Source organism: Salmo salar, chromosome 15 (genome assembly GCF_965601325.2).
Source record: "Salmo salar chromosome 15, fSalSal1, whole genome shotgun sequence".
NCBI lineage: Eukaryota > Metazoa > Chordata > Actinopteri > Salmoniformes > Salmonidae > Salmo > Salmo salar.
Window position 1 is genome coordinate 91,526,926 of NC_138305.1, and position 17,392 is coordinate 91,544,317.

Sequence of the window (17,392 nt, forward strand, 5' to 3'; positions counted from 1 at the left end):
AGTCACGCCCTGACCTACTACACCATAGAGAAACAAGGACTCTCTTTGGTCAGAGCGTGACAGTACCCCCCCCCCCCAAAGGTGCAGACTCCGGCCGCAAAACCTGAAACCAAATGGAGGGGTGACTAGTGTCGGTGGCGGCTCCGGTGTGGGTCGTAGCCCCCCCCCCCCAGACCCCGGATCCGACCATGGCGCCGGGCTCAACGTCATGCCTGGACTGGGCACCGGCGCAGTAGGCAGCTCCGGCCATGGAGCGGGACTGGACACCGTGCCTGGACTGGGCACCGGCGCAAAGGAGGGCTCCGGCCATGGAGCGGGACTGGACGCCATGCTCGGACTGGGCATCGGCCAGGGGAAGGCTCCGGCCATGGAGCTGGAGGTTCCGGACCGTTGACCGTCGCGGGAGGCTCTGGACTGGGGACCGTCGTCGGAAGCTCTGGACTGTGAATCGTCTCCGGAAGCTCTGGCCTGTGAACCGTCTCCGGAAGCTCTGGCCTGTGAACCGTCTCCGGAAGCTCTGGCCTGTGAACCGTCTCCGGAAGCTCTGGCCTGTGAACCGTCTCTGGAAGCTCTGGCCTGTGAACCGTCTCTGGAAGCTCTGGCCTGTGAACCGTCTCTGGAAGCTCTGGCCTGTGAACCGTCTCTGGAAGCTCTGGCCTGTGAACCGTCTCTGGAAGCTCTGGCCTGTGAACCGTCTCCGGAAGCTCTGGCCTGTGAACCGTCTCTGGAAGCTCTGGCCTGTGAACCGTCTCTGGAAGCTCTGGCCTGTGAACCGTCTCTGGAAGCTCTGGCCTGTGAATGAGCACTGGAGGCCGAGTGCGTGGAGCCTTGTACAGGTGGCACCGGACTGTTGAGGCGCACTGAAGGCCTGATGCGTGGAGCCGGCACAAGTGGCACCGGACTGGTGACACACACTTCAGGGCGAGTGCGAGGAGCAGGCACAGGACGTACCGGACTGGGGAGGCGCACTGGAGGCCTGATGCGTGGGTCCGGCACAGGTTGCACCGGACTGATGACCGGATCCTCTGGTCGGATGTTGAGCAGAACACACTTGCACAACATCTCTCTCATATCTCCCCATGTGGTCTCTGGCTCTTCCCTCTGCTCAGCCGCCAGCTCCATGTGCCCCCCCCCCCCCAAAAACAATTATTGGGGTTTCTGTGGCCGTGGTCTGACGACACGCTCCTCCCGTTTGCCATTCGGGCTCTGGCACTCTCCTCGGCTCGACCGGCCACCCCTTGTGCCCCCCCCCCCAACATTTTTTTTTATTGGGGTTGTCCTTGGGCTTTCTGTGGCCGCGAACCCCGGCGTCGTCGCCTTCCTCCATCATTACCTTTCGTCTGCCGCCAAGGAAGGGTCTCTCATCCACCCATCACTTCTTCCCATGTCCAAAACTCCTTCACCTGGTGAACACACTGCTTGGTCCTGGTTTGGTGGGATATTCTGTCACGGTTGTCGTAAGAACGGGACCAAGGCGCAGCGTACGTAGAGTTCCACATCTTTAATATCAAGTGAAACTTCAGCAAAACAAAACAATAAACGAACAACGAAACGTGACTACGTGGTGCACATGCACAAACACAAAATAATATCCCACAAAAATATGATTCCCAATTAGAGACAACGATTACCAGCTGCCTCTAATTGGGAATCATACAAAACACCAACCTAGAAAATATAAACTAGAACACAACATAGAAATGTTAAACTAGACTACCCTCTTGTCACGCCCTGACCTACTACACCATAGAGAAACAAGGGCTCTCTATGGTCAGGGCGTGACAGTTGTGCTGTGCTCACTTGAACAGAAAGGTGGTGCTGCGGTCCTTCTTATGGCAAATTTTGTCATCAAACTGTGTCATCAAAGTCTGGCATTCTCTGGATTTATAGTGCTTTCAAGACAACTGGGAACTCAGAAAAAAATTACGTTGAATCATGACATCGGTGATCTTCAGGTCAGAGCTCTAGAAAGAGGCCTGAGTTCCCAACCTGGAATTCCAAGTTGGATGACCGTTCAAAACGTATTTTCCCAGTTGGAGCTCGTTTTTTCCGAGGTCCCAGTTGTCTTGAACTCACTGAAGTCTAAGATTTCCCAGTTTCGAGTTTCCAGTCGTTTTGAATTCGGCAGAATTTATGCTGGATTGACAGCATGGCCAAAGTATTCCATCCTTTCTGGCCCATGGTGTTGCATGTGAATGTTAATCATTTTAAACTTGGAAAATAGATCCTTAAACCCAGACTTGGACCACACACCGACTCCACTGAATAGCAGGCTCATGATTGCTTTGAAACGCTTGCAGTTAGCAACTGATTCCATCCAAACCACTTATTGTTGAATTTGCGATTTCCAACTTGTTGTGTATTGTTTATGTCCAATGGCTACGTTTAGCTATACTTTCTCTTCATATGACAAGGATTAAAAGGATTTGCCAGTACATTGTCGACTTGATTCATGATGATGACTGCTTGTCTAGCTTGCTAGCTAAGAATGTGAAAGTATGATGTTGACATGATCAGTCCCATCAAAGCTACGGTAGATATATACATATATTTTTTGGGGGGCTAAACAGGTGGGGCTCAAAACAGGTGGCCCTGAATGACGTGTCGCAACTGCTGATTTGTCATTACCATAGCCACTCTCCACTGGCTATGGTGCTGAAACTGCACTGATGCTCATAAAGTTGCTTTCTACTAGCTTTGTTTATTGTCCCCCAAGGTGAAATCGGGGAGGGATTGTGAATCGGTCTCCATCCGTCCTTCTGTCTCTCCATCTGTTAAATCACACGTGATATCTCAGACAGCACTGACCCGATGTTGACGAAAGGTGGATGAATTATGCGTTTTGCCATTGAAATCCGGCATTTACAAAATTACACTAATTGGCCCAAGGCGGGAGCTATAGTAATTAACTGACATTTGTGAGTCACACCAGACTGGAATAGGCTCAGCGAGAGGTATAACTCGGCACAAAATCTGTCTTCGCCAGCAGGTGGCGTTTTTTATTTGGCACATGACATGGAGTATAGGCTATATAAGGAGTGGATTAGCTAGAGATTGCAGAGCTCGACATTCAGGGCTACCCGCTGACCTGGCCAGTTTATCAAGCTTTCATATGGCCCGCTTGGGACAGTAGATGACATTTAAAAAAAAAGATATAGGCTATATAGGCTGCTTGTATTCATACATTCACAATCTTCCCAACAGCTGACGCTTCACACTTGTTATCAACCAGCTTCCAAGCGGTGTCAATAATGTCAAAGCCTTTCCTGTCCATCGAGTGAGGCCCTGCCTCAACTTCCTGGATACACCCACCTAAGTGGAGGCGGGAAGCCCATCAATTCATAGTTGAACATCCGCACGTCATTCAAAAGTCCTCCACCTTTCAATCTTTTTTCATATCAGACATAGCGATGTCATTAGCAAATAAAGGTTTATGTAAGGTTCACGGACCATGTAGGCCTTCACCATGGAGCTGCTTGCTTGTCAATACATGAACATTAGCCTATTTACACAAATCACTTGTTGGTTAAATACAAAAATCTATATTTTAAGCAGCAACCCCATGTTTCAGCCATATAGCCATGATGCTGCGTCAGACAGGTGATCACGCTTATTGCTAAAATAGCACACCTGCCTGATCATATGGACCATCATATGGACCATCTAAAGATATTGCTTTTCATCAATATGTTACTAGGCTAATTTCTGGCGGGGAATATTACATTTTAAACGGTTTAATATAGGCTATATGTCACCATTGAGAGGGGGGCATGGTTTTATTTTTGTTTTCCAAACAATTAGTGTAAATAAATATCTGATTTTATGGTTTGCTATAATATAAGGTATTTGCCCAGACTGCAAATGAAACGTGAAATCACCCAGATTTAAATTCTGCGTGCATAACTTGCTTTCCTGATATCTTGGCCTGGGTCAGTAATTTTAAAATTCAGGCCAGTATTTTTCACTTGGTACTGGCCCGGTGTGCCACTGGCAAATTTACCTGAATGTCAAGACCTGGACAGGTACCCAGGCTAACTGCCTTCCATTTTTTAAGACATTTATTTTCATTGTTAGAGCGGCCACTTGAGGATCTGGTCAATATAAAGGCTAATCTGTGGTCAACTAAAATGTGTTAGTCACACAAGATATCTCAATTGGCCCAATGGGTGTCGCGGCATCATTCGTAGGGGATGACATGTTTACTGTTGTCTTGTTTCGCTTTTCAATTTCAGGGACAATAGATAATGTTTTCAAAGATCTACCAAGTGACGCAACATTGAATTATAAATATTTTAAACCATCTTATTCTCAGACCTGATGCATGAAGGCATAATTTAAAACATGTCAGAAACAAGTCATTTTTTCATAGGCCTATTGTAGTTAGGCCTACAATCCTCTTCACAAACCATTTTGTTAGACTGACATTATGACCTACACAGATATACACACTAAGTTATTGGCAGTCTCTTTGTGTGGGTCATACACGAGTGACTTGGGACAAATTCCACAAGTCCACACGGTTGGCTTCTCCAAACATGAGGAATACTCCGAGGCCCATGGTATTCACCATTGTGATGAGTGAGAACACGTAACCCCAGGAAGCTGTGACCTCAATCAGGTATCCAGAAACATAGACCATTACCAGACCTGTGGGTATCACAAACTGCTCTCATTTACACAGTCAAATACATAGGCCTATAATACACTTAACCGTGAGCATTAGATCATTCTGATGTACAGTATACATGGGGGATTGATATCTAATACCTACCTGTGAAAGCCCCACACATATTCATAAATCCTGTGGAGAAAAAAATATACATTTTTGGGATCAACATATTTGTTTTTCAATCAAAATGGAACAAATGGAATGGGAAGACAATGATACCCAAAGACACTGACAGTGTCCAGTTAAGATAAATTCTTATTTACAATGACGGCCTACACCGGCCAAACCCGGACGATGCTGGGCACAATTGGTCCAGCAACGTACGAGTTTGGCAGGTGTAGGCCGTCATTGTAAATAAGAATTTGTTCTTAACTGACTAGCCTAGTTAAATAAAGGTTCAATTTTAAAATTGTAAAAACAAACTGACCAAACAAGGCTCCAGCACACAATGGGGCAAGGTCCTGTACATTCACAGACACACCACTAGCGCATGGGGACAATGGCAATGGGTTAGTATACTAATAACTCTATTACTGGATGACCCTTCTCATCCAGTAATACCTCTATTATGTGGATGGAATAATGTTACATGAGCACACACAGAAACACACCTGCTGTTGAAGGTGGCCAGGCCCACAGCAGCGGAGACAAAGATCACAGCGGAAGGGAATGAGAGTGGCCTGCAGAGTAGCAGGAGGAAAACACTGGACACACCCATGGACATGAACTGTATGAGGAGAGAGAGAGAAACACACCGATCGACTTATTTAAAGATATCATCTAGCGATTTGTGAACATTTACTGTTGAAAAGCGATAACCAAAGTATAAAGACAGTAAAGTACACACATTGAAGGGTAAAAAAATATGTTTTGAACAAAATAGTGAATTTTAGACAGAAGTGCAAACTTCAAGGGAGTAGGGCATTTAAGGAGTCATTTTGCTGGGAATCCATGATGTCATCAGCCTCACCCTTGCTTGAGGAACAATAGAGAACATAAGAGGAAAAGCACACCCGCCACTTGTGCTATGTCATGACTTACCTTTTGTAAAGTAAATCAGGTGATAAAGAAGGGGAAAAATAGACTGGAGTGCCACTTTAACTTTAAATTCCCCATTTCAAGAGATACAGTGCCTTGCAAAGGTATTCATCCCCCTTGGCATTTTCCTATTTTGTTGCATTACAACCTGTAATTTATATGGATTTTTATTTGGATTTCATGTAATGGACATACACAAAATAGTCCAAATTGGTGAAGTGAAATGAAAAAAAATATAAAAAAATAAATAAAATGGAAAAGTGGTGTGTGCATACAGTTGATCCTGACGTGAGCAAAATTGTCCATACATTTTAAAACACACAAGGTACTGTATTTTCAATTCTTAAAAAATGTATGCAAAGCTCAAATGGGTAGGTTGAATGATATAATTGCATGTTAGGAGTGCTACTTGATTGTAAGTTGCTCTGGATAAGAGCGTCTGCTAAATGACCAATATGTACAGTCGAAGTCGGAAGTTTACATACCTTAGCCAAATACATTTCAACTCAGTTTTTCACAATTCCTGACATTTAATCCTAGTAAAAATTCCCTGTCTTAGGTCAGTTAGGATCACCACTTTATTTTAAGAAAGTGAAATGTCAGAATAATAGTAGAGAGAATAATTTATTTCAGCTTTTATTTCGTTCATCACATTCCCAGTGGGTCAGAAGTTTACATACACTCAGTTAGTATTTGGTAGCATTGCCTTTAAATTGTTTAACCTGGGTCAAACGTTTCGGGTAGCCTATCACAGGCTTCCCACAATAAGTTGGGTGGATTTTGACCCATTCCTCCTGAAAGAGCTGGTGTAACTGAGTCAGGTTTGTAGGCCTCCTTGCTCGCACACACTTTTATAGTTCTGCCCACAAATTGAGGTCAGGGCTTTGTGATGGCCACTCCAATACCTTGACTTTGTTGTCCTTAAGCCGTTTTGCCACAACTTTGGAAGTATGCTTGAGGTCATTGTCCATTTGGAAGACCCATTTGCAATCAAGCTTTAACTTCCTGACTGATGACTTAAGATGTTTCTTCAATATATCCACATCATTTTCCACCCTCATGATGCCATCTGTTTTGTGAAGTACACCAGTCCCTCCTGCAGCAAAGCACCCCCACAACATGATGCTGCCACCGCCGTGCTTCACGGTTGGGATGGTGTTCTTCAGCTTGCAAGCGTCCCCCTTTTTCCTCCAAACATAACAATGGTCATTATGGCCAAACAGTTTGATTTTTGTTTCATCAGACCATAGGACATTTCTCCAAAAAGTATGATCTTTGTCTGTGGATATAGATACTTTTGTACCTGTTTCCTCCAACATCTTCACAAGGTCCTTTGTTTTGTTCTGGGATTGATTTGCACTTGGTGCACCAAAGTACATTCATCTCTAGGAGATGGAACGCGTCTCCTTCCTGAGCAGTATGACGGCTGCGTGGCCCCATGGTGTTTATACTTGCATACTATTGTTTGTACAGATGAACGTGGTACCTTCAGGCGTTTGGAAATTGCTCCCAAGGATGAACCAGACTTGTGGAGGTCTACAATTTTTTTTCTGAAGTCTTGGCTGATTTCTTTTGATTTTCCCATAATGTCAAGCAAAGATGCACTGAGTTTGAAGGTAGGCCTTGAAATACATCCACAGGTACACCTCCAATTGACTCAAATGATGTCAACTAGCTTATCAGAAGCTTCTAAAGCCATTACATTTTTCTGGAATTTTCCAAGCTGTTTAAAAGGCACTGTCAACTTAGTGTATGTAAACTTCTGACCCACTGGAATTGTGATACAGTGAATTATAAGTGAAATAATCTGTCTGTAAACAATTGTTGGAAAAATGACGTGTGTCATACACAAAGTAGATGTCCTAACCAACTTGCCAAAACCATAGTTTGTTAACAAGAAATTTGTGGAGTGGTTGAAAAACAAGTTTTAATGACTCTACCTTAAGTGTACAGTCATGGCCAAAAGTTTTGAGAATGACACAAATATTAATTTCCACAAAGTTTGCTGCTTCAGTGTCTTCAGATATTTTTGTCAGATGTTACTATGGAATACTGAAGGATAATTACAAGCATTTCATAAGTGTTAAAGGCTTTTATTGACAATTACATGAAGTTGATGCAAAGAGTCAATATTTGCAGTGTTGACCATTCTTTTTCAAGACCTCTGCAATCTGCCCTGGCATGCTGGCAATTAACTTTTGGGCCACATCCTGACTGTTGGCAGCCCATTCTTGCATAATCAATGCTTGGAGTTTGTCAGAATTTGTGGGGTTTTGTTTGTCCACCCGCCTCTTGAGGATTCACCACAAGTTCTCAATGGGATTAAGGTCTGGGGAGTTTCCTGACCATGGACCCAAAATATCAATGTTTTGTTCCCCGAGCCACTTAGTTATCACTTTTGCCTTGTGGCAAGGTGCTCCATCATGCTTGAAAAGGCATTGTTCGTCACCAAACGGTTCCTGGATGGTTGGGAGAAGTTGCTCTCGGAGAATGTGTTGGTACCATTCTTTATTCATGGCTGTGTTCTTAGGCAAAGTTGTGAGTGAGCCCACTCCCTTGGCTGAGAAGCAACCCCACACATGAATGTTCTCAGGATGCTTTACCGTTGGCATGACACAGGACTGATGGTAGCGCTCACCTTGTCTTCTCTGGACAAGCTTTTTTCCGGATGTCCCAAACAATCGGAAAGGGGATTCATCAGAGAAAATGACTTTATCCCAGTCCTCAGCAGTCCAATCCCTGTACCTTTTGCAGAATATCAGTCTGTCCCTGATGTTTTTCCTGGAGAGAAGTGGCTTCTTTGCTGCCCTTCTTGACACCAGGCCATCCTCCAAAAGTCTTCGCCTCACTGTGCGTGCAGATGCACTCACACCTGCCTGCTGCCATTCCTGAGCAAGCTCTGTACTGGTGGTGCCTCGATCCCGCAGCTGGATCAACTTTAGGAGACGTCCTGGCGCTTGCTGGACATTCTTGGGCACCCTGAAGCCTTCTTCACAACAATTGAACCGCTCTCCTTGAAGTTCTTGATGATCTGATAAATGGTTGATTTAGGTGCAATCTTACTGGCAGCAATATCCTTGCCTGTGAAGCCCTTTTTGTGCAAAGCAATGATGACGGCATGTGTTTCCTTGCAGGTAATCATGGTTGACAGAGGAAGAACAATGATTCCAAGCACCACCCTCCTTTTGAAGCTTCCAGTCTGTTATTCAAACTCAATCAGCATGACAGAGTGATCTCCAGCCTTGTCCTCGTCAACACTCACACCTGTGTTCACGAGAGAATCACTGACATGATGTCAGCTGGTCCTTTTGTGGCAGGGCTAGGGCTGAAATGCAGTGGAAATGTTTTTGGGGGACTTTGCAATTAATTGCAATTAATCTGATCACTCCTCATAACATTCTGGAGTATATGCAAATTGCCATCATACAAACTGAGGCAGCAGACTGTGAAAATGAATATTTGTGTCATTCTCAAACCTTTTGGCCACGACTGTATGTAAACATCCAACTTCAACTGTATATATTCATCCCCTTTGCTCTGAAGCCCCTAAATAAGATCTGTTGCAACCAATTACCTTCAGAAGTCACATAATTAGTTAGATTGCACACAGGTGGACTTTATTTAAGAGTCACATGATATGTCACATGATCTCAGTAAATATACACCTGTTCTGAAAGGCCCCAAAGTCTGAAACACCACTAAGCAAGGGACACCATCAAGCAAGGAGCACCGTGAAGACCAAGGAGCTCTCCAAACAGGTCAGGGACAAAGTGGGGGAGAAGTACAGATCAGGGTTGGGTTATAAAAAAACATGCAAAACTTTGGTCATCCCACAGAGCACCATTAAATCCATTATTAAAAAATTGAAATAATATGGCACCACAACAAACCTGCCAAGAGAGGGCTGCCCACCAAAACTCACAGACCATGCAAGGAGGGCATTAATCAGAGAGGCAACAAAGAGCCCAAAGATAACCCTGAAGGAGCTGCGAACCTCCACCGCGGAGATTGGAGTATCTGCCCATAGGACCACTTTAAGCCGTACACTCCACAGAACTGGGCTTTACCTAAGAGTGGCCAGAAAAAAATCCATTGCTTAAAGAAAAAAAAATAAGCAAACACATTTGGTGTTCGCCAAAAGGCATTTGGGAGACTCCCCAAACATATGGAAGAAGGTTCCCCTGGTCAGATGAGACTAAAATGTAGCTTTTTGGCATCAAGGAAAACGCTATGTTTCGCAGAAACCCAACGCCTCTCATCACAACGAGAACATCATCCCCACAGTGAAGCATGCTGGTGGCAGTATCATGCTGTGTGGATGTTTTTCATTGGCAGGGACTGGGAAACTGGTCAAAATTGAAGGAATGACGGATGCCGCTAAATACAGGGACATTCTTGAGGGAAACCTGTTTTAGTCTTCCAGAGATTTGAGACTGGGACAGAGATTCACCTTCCAGCAGGACAATGACCCTGAGAATACTGATAAAGCAACACGAGTGGTTTATGGGGAAACATTTCAATGTCTTGGAATGGCCTAGTCAAAGCCCAGACCTCAATCCAATTGAGAATCTGTGGTACGATTTAAGATTTCTGTACACCAGAGGAACCCATCCAACTTGAAGGAGCTGGAACAGTTTTGCCATGAAGAATGGGCAAAAATCCCAGTGGCTAGATGTGCCAAGCTTATAGAGACATACCCCAAGAGACTTGCAGCTGTAATTGCTGCAAAAGGTGGCGCTACAAAGTATTGACTTTGAGGGGGGTGAATAGTTATGCATGCTCAAGTTCTGTTTTTTTTTTTTCTATCTTATTTCTTGCACAAGAAAAAAGTAATTTGCATCTTCAAAGTGGTATGCATGCTGTGTAAATCAAATGATACAAATCCCCCAAAAGTCCATGTCAATTCCAGGTTGTAAGGCAACAAAATAGGAAAAATGCCAAGGGGGTGAGAACTTTCGCAAGCCACTGAACTGTAACTAATTCTGTTATGTCAGATACGAAATTATTGAGACCCTTGACAAAGATGAGCAATAATGACTGTATAAAATAAAAAATTCAAATACTGAGCTATATTGTATGCAAAAAAAAGGGAAATTATATAGCTTTTCTCAAAAACATAGGGATCAAAATTATTGACATCCTTAAAGATTCTTTGTAAGTAATGTAGTCAAAAGTGTAGTATTTGGTAGCATATTCCTAGCATGCAATGACTACATAAAGCTTGTGACTCTACTCTACTTGTTGGATGCATTTGCAGTTCGTTTTGATCATGTTTCAAATTATTTTGTTCCCGATAGAAATTAATGCTAAATGATTTGTCATTATTGAGTCACTTTTATTGTACAAAATTATAAGAAATGTCTGAACACTTCTACATTAATGTGGATGATAGCATGATTACGGATAATCCTGAATGAATTGTGAGAAAGTTAGAGGGTCACAGATAAGACATGCTAACCTCCCCTGTTATTCATAATGTTAAGACAATAGCATCTTTGACCCTCTGTATTTCTCAATCATCATTATTCACGATTAATTCAGGATTATCCATAATCATGGTCTCATCCACATTAATGTAGAAGTGTTTAGAAACATTTTATTCTTATTTTCAATAAAAGTGACTAAAATGACTAAATACGTTTTCACAATTACTTTCTATTAGGTACAAAATAATCTGAAACAACCGAAACTAACTTCAAAGGCACCCAACAAGTTTGTAGTCACAAGCTTGATGTAGTCATTGCGTGCTAGGAATATGGGACCAAATACTACATTTTGACTACATTATTTATAAGAATCTTTAAGGGTGTCAATAATTTTGACCCCTACCTTTTTGAGAAAAAAAGTTATCTTTCTCTGAGCAAATGTATTAGTTTAAACTAATATAATTTTGTCAAAGTTTTTTTCATTATTCATTTTATACAGTCATTATTGCTCATCTTTTTCAAGGGTGTCAATAATTTCAGACCTCACTGCATGTTAGTCAGGGAAAATATTGCCTGAGCCCCAAGGATATGTCTGATTGCCTTGTCTGGCATGAAAATGGGGAGCTCTAACCTGTCTGAACAAATCTCTTATGCATACCTGTACTTTCTCTCTGTCCACAAACCACTGAATATTGGGTTCAGTTACACAAGAATATAAGTTAGCGATTCTAAACCAGGTAAGCTTACCTGCATCATCTTCCTAACAGAGGATGTTCGAAATCCTAGAACAAAAAAACAGTCTGTTACTATGAAATGGCTTCAATAACTTACTAAGGAAGCAGCAAAACAAACAAACGTTGTACTCTAATCTGTCATTCTTGTACCCTGCTGAATGAGGTGATCCGAAATTATGCCTCCAAAGAGCGCAGATGCGATTGCAACCAACCATGGAATTACGTTACACATCCATCCCTGGAATAACATATATTAGAAGTATGAGTTACAATACAGATTACACTAAATTGCAATGGTTACACTATTAATTATTTTGGGTGAAGAAGGCCAGTATAGTTAAGACATGCTTTTTGGATAAGGTAAAGAAAGTGGCTGAAGAGATAAAGGTTTAATACCTTGGCGTGCGGATATGTATCTTTGAAAAAGGTTGGTAGCCATGACATCAATGTGTAACAAGTACTGCTGAAGCATAGGTGAGCAAAGACCATGGCACTGAAGAGATGTGAAAGAGGGAGAACAAGAGACTAAAAAAGCAGTGGAGCCAGGCAAGCAGGCAACATCAAGGTAAAAACAAGAAGTTGCAAAACATTTGCATAACTTCCACGTGCCATACTGTATTACATCCACAATCAACATATGCAAAAATTTGAGCTGTACCACACAGAGGGCTGTTTGCACATTTTTAGCCAGCGTTTCTTTGACAGACCCGAACTGGATCCATGGCTTGACAGCACTTGGATTGTGTTCATTTGACCTGCAATCGACACACACATTACCATATAAATTAGTATGATTATAGCAGCCAACCTCATGAATCGTACATAACAACCACTTCGTTCAGTGAAACAACTAACATGTATAATACATGCATTACATTTTGTAGATACTTTCAAACTAGAAATATATTATAGAAGCCTACCTCATATGAAATCTAGAACCTAGAACAACCACTTAATTCAATGAAACAACTATTACATACAACACATCCAATGCACATTTTTTGATATTTTAAAACAAAATATATTCATGCACAAAGCACCAGTTCTATAGATTATTATATTGCTACCCTAGAGTACCTCTCAGTAGAAATCTCCACACAGTCAATGACCACAGTCCCGAGAGCAGACCAGCGCCATAGAACACACTCTCCCAGCCATAGTGTTCCAACATCACGGACCCCAGTCCTCCCACCATCAGTGTTCTGACTCACAAGATTAGAAGCAAAATGAGGAAGAAGCATTTAGAACATATTTCAGATAAAGCTATTTATGATTAAATTATAAATCAGAGATGGATGTTGGTATAATTAGAGACCTGTGTTCAGTTATTACATGTATAACTTACCCCATATAAGAGCCACTGCCCATGGTACTCATCAGAAAGCCTCTTTCCCCTTCATCCACTCGTTGGGAACAAAGACTGGCCAAAGAGGGGTAGTGGACACCTGAGGGAAAGCAGCTGTTATCAAAGTTGCCAAACCATTCCAAAAGAGGAGAAAGAGGGTGGAGACTTTCTGTTTCCACCCTCTCACCTTGTAATAGCCCCATAAGGAATCTGGCCACCGTCATGGAGGTGAGGGAGCTGATGCCCAGTTGCGCCAACAGAGGGGTGACTGCTGTAATGGAAGCCCAGGACGTAGTGGCAAGAAGTAGGACCCGTTCACCACCAATTCTGGCAAAACAAACAATCATGAGCAGAGTCATAGCAGTCTTCACAGCACACAAGAAAGGTGATTTCCAGCTTCTAACATGGACATTATATAACAGGCAATCACTCAAGACCAAATAATACAAATCCCAATAGGTAGCCATTCAGACCACCAGAGGTTGACCCACCTGTCGCTGACATGACCTCCCAGCACCTGAGTGAAGCAGTAACCCCAGAAGAAGCCCCCCATTACCACACCCGACTGTGTCTTGCTCCAGCCAAACGTGGTGGCCATGTTGACAGCACAGATTGGCATGGCCATCCTGGCACAGTAGAGGAGACACGTGCCCAAGAAGAGCATCACCGTCCACTTTTGAGCCAATGGCCTGGAGGCAAATAGCAAGAAAGAGAGGGAGAGGTAATGATGGATGATACTGATAATCTACATTACACTATATGTAAAAACCAGATAATTGGCCTATTATCATTTCATCCCCTACAGAACATCATGTATCAGTAGTGCAGAGCGACCAAAATGTCAGTTATTTTTTGTTTTTTAAACAACTTTTAACCAACAACTGACCGACATCAGTTCAATGATTTGAATTCCATTTCACTCAGTTTTTTGTCTTCTGTGAACTCAATGCGCACATCACATAGTTTCTCTAGAGATAAAGATCCAGCCTGAACTGTGCGATGTAGTAGGGAGTTGTAGTTTCTAACAGGCCAATATTCTGCATAGTTTAGCGCATTAAAATTTGGTAGTGAACTACAGTTACCATAATCCATTGGTCATTTACTTGTCTTGGTCTGAGTTTATTTATTCTACTCAAGAATAATGCAGACCGTGAGGTGACATTGAGCATAGCCGTAGGAAGTAGTTTCAGGGTGTTGAAAAAAATTATTGAATCCGAACCAACCTCAAAAAGCACAAATAGCTCAGCACTATGTATCAGTAGAGAAGACAGCAAACCAGTTTTTCTGACTACATCAAGTGAAGTGCCTTAATGAAGCCACCAGCGTTGGATAAAAGTTTCAGCAGACAGAGCAAGCCAAAATATTTTTTATAATATTTTATGTGATGTCTAATTTAAAGACAAACAGGGATCTAGTTTAATATGAGATACTTCTGTTAAGTTACATAGAGCAGTAAAACACTACAAATATGTGCAAATTCATTGAAAGTGTGACCAACATCTAAATCTACTTTCACACTGGAGCTTCTACAACCATTGTGAATGTTGTGAACACACAGAAACTCAAGCCTGGTCCCAGATATGTTTGTGTTATCCTGTCAGCTCCTTGTCACTGGAATGACAGGGAGTTGACATGATCACACAAACAGATCTGGGACCAGGCTACCGAAACACATATTGAACCCAAGATAAGTCTACAGTGGTGTAAGTAAAAATACTCACTAAATGGACTCAATTAACAGACATGCTTCCCTTTGTAAATTATGCCTGTGTTGGAGTGTGCCCCTGGCTATCCGTAAATTAAAATAACAAGAAAATGGTGCCATCTGGTTTGCTTAGTATAAGCAATTCTAAATGATTTATATATATTCATAAACGGTGTGGTTTGAGCCCTGAATGCTGATTGACTGAGAGCCATGTTATATCAGACCGTATACCATGGGTATGACAAAACACTTATTTTTACTGCTCTAATTGTTGGTAACCAGTTTATAATAGCAATAAGGCACCTCGGGGGTCAGTGATATATGGCCAATATACCACTGTTAAGGGCTGTGCCCAGGCACTCCGCGTTGTGTCGTTCTAAGAACGGCCCATAGCCGTGGTATATTGGCCATATACCACACATCCTCGGGGCTTATGACTTAAATATATATGTACAGTCGTGGCCAAAAGTTTTGAGAATGACACAAATATACATTTTCACAAAGTCTGCTGCCCCAGTTTGCATGATGGCAATTTGCATATACTCCAGAATGTTATGAAGAGTGATCAGATGAATTGCAAAGTCCCTCTTTCCCATGCAAATTAACTGAATCCCCCAAAAACATTTCCACTGCATTTCAGCCCTGCCACAAAGGGACCAGCTGACATCATGTCAGTGATTCTCTCGTTAACACACGTGTGAGTGTTGACGAGGACAAGGCTGGAGATCACTCTGTCATGCTGATTGAGTTCGAATAACAGACTGGAAGCTTCAAAAGGAGGGTGGTGCTTGGAATCATTGTTCTTCATCTGTCAGACATGGTTACCTGCAAGAAAATACGTGTCGTCATCATTGCTTTGCACAAAAAGGGCTTCACAGGCAAGGATATTGCTGCCACTAAGATTGCACCTAAATCAACCATTTATCGGATCATCAAGAACTTCAAGGAGAGCGGTTCAATTGTGGTGAAGAAGGCTTTAGGGCGCCCAAGAAAGTCCAGCAAGCGCCAGGACCGTCTCCTAAAGTTGATTCAGCTGCGGGATCGGGGCACCACCAGTACAGAGCTTGCTCAGGAATGGCAGCAGGCAGGTGTGAGTGCATCTGCACGCACAGTGAGGCGAAGACTTTTGGAGGATGGCCTGGTATCAAGAAGGGCAGCAAAGAAGCCACTTCTCTCCAGGAAAAACATCAGGGACAGACTGATATTCTGCAAAAGGTACAGGGATTGGACTGCTGAGGACTGGGGTAAAGTAATTTTCTCTGATGAATCCCCTTTCCGATTGTTTGGGGCATCCAGAAAAAAATATTGTCCAGAGAAGACCTGCAATCCGAGAGCAACTTCTCCCAACCATCTAGGAACCGTTTGGTGACGAACAATGCCTTTTCCAGCATGATGGAGCACCTTGCCACAAGGCAAAAGTGATAACTAAGTGGCTCGGGGAACAAAACATTGATATTTTGGGTCCATGGCCAGGAAACTCCCCAGACCTTAATCCCATTGAGAACTTGTGGTCAATCCTCAAGAGGCGGGTGGACAAACAAAACCCCACAAATTCTGACAAACTCCAAGCATTGATTATGCAAGAATGGGCTGCCATCAGTCAGGATGTGGCTCAGAAGTTAATTGACAGCATGCCAGGGCAGATTGCAGAGGTCTTGAAAAAGAAGGGTCAACACTGCAAATATTTACTCTTTGCATCAACTTCATGTAATTGTCAATAAAAGCCTTTGACACTTATAAAATGCTTGTAATTATACTTCAGTATTCCATAGTAACATCTGACAAAATATCTAGACACTGAAGCAGCAAACTTTGTGGAAATTAATGTGTCATTCTCAAAACTTTTGGCCATGACTGTATATTTAAATACCAAATACTTTTTGAGACTTTTACGTATTATAAAAAACATTGCTTGACATGTCTATTTTCACCACGTAACCGCTACAGTGAAGAAGTTTTCAAATCTAACATTTTCAGTTTCTGCCATAGGCAAAGCACCGAAAGCAGAATCCAACTCCTTACCTGGGCCATGTCGCAGTCTGCCGCTGTGGTTCCTCTCCCTCGGAACCATTGTGTGCGAATACTTTGTTAGGAAGATTTTTCCCGGGAACTTCAAAGTGATTGTTAGTTTCTCCAAATATTTGCCACAATGCCATTCAATGTCTGGTGTATTTTCAAATTCACCGTCCACCGCTCTACACGTAGATTTCGTCGGGAGACGTGCGCTTTGATGAAAGAAAATATGGACACGCCGTGGCAAACAAGCTGGACAGGTAAAACTAGTGGGAACATGAAACATGCATATCTCTCTGACTGAGCTTGGCTTGCTGAATGACTGGTTTCTTGCAATCAGTGCAACACAGAGCGCGTTCCAGCTCGTCTAGTTTGTAAATAGCGGCAGCCAATCAACAATGTGTGATCGCGGAGTTTACAATTTAGAACGCGTCCTCAGACTCCACGACCAGACTCCACGAC

General features: G+C 42.8%; 1 protein-coding gene across 1 annotated transcript; it reads right to left on the minus strand.

The window, feature by feature from the left end:
* Window positions 1-1,486: 1,486 nt before the first annotated feature.
* LOC106572459 (voltage-gated purine nucleotide uniporter SLC17A9) lies at window positions 1,487-17,283 on the minus strand. The gene is made up of 13 exons (XM_014146665.3): window positions 16,940-17,283; window positions 13,704-13,901; window positions 13,400-13,539; window positions 13,213-13,312; window positions 12,945-13,069; window positions 12,526-12,622; window positions 12,264-12,360; window positions 12,018-12,105; window positions 11,881-11,915; window positions 5,281-5,396; window positions 5,097-5,152; window positions 4,772-4,801; window positions 1,487-4,647 (listed from the first exon to the last, which is right to left on the minus strand). Exons 1-13 carry the CDS (start codon window positions 17,071-17,073, stop codon window positions 4,478-4,480), a joined length of 1,386 nt encoding a protein of 461 aa, XP_014002140.2. The 5' UTR covers window positions 17,074-17,283; the 3' UTR covers window positions 1,487-4,477.
* Between the last annotated feature and the right edge of the window lie 109 nt (window positions 17,284-17,392).

Excerpts from the sequence above, each read along its gene's own strand:
- LOC106572459 (XM_014146665.3), bottom strand. The coding sequence starts at position 17,073 with ATGGCATTGTGGCAAATATTTGGAGAAACTAACAATCACTTTGAAGTT. Across the intron at positions 13,902-16,939 it reads CAGACTGCGACATGGCCCAG|GCCATTGGCTCAAAAGTGGA; the intron begins GTAAGGAGTTGG and ends ATTTGCCTCCAG. Across the intron at positions 12,361-12,525 it reads TGCAAACAGCCCTCTGTGTG|TGCCATGGTCTTTGCTCACC; the intron begins GTACAGCTCAAA and ends ACATCTCTTCAG.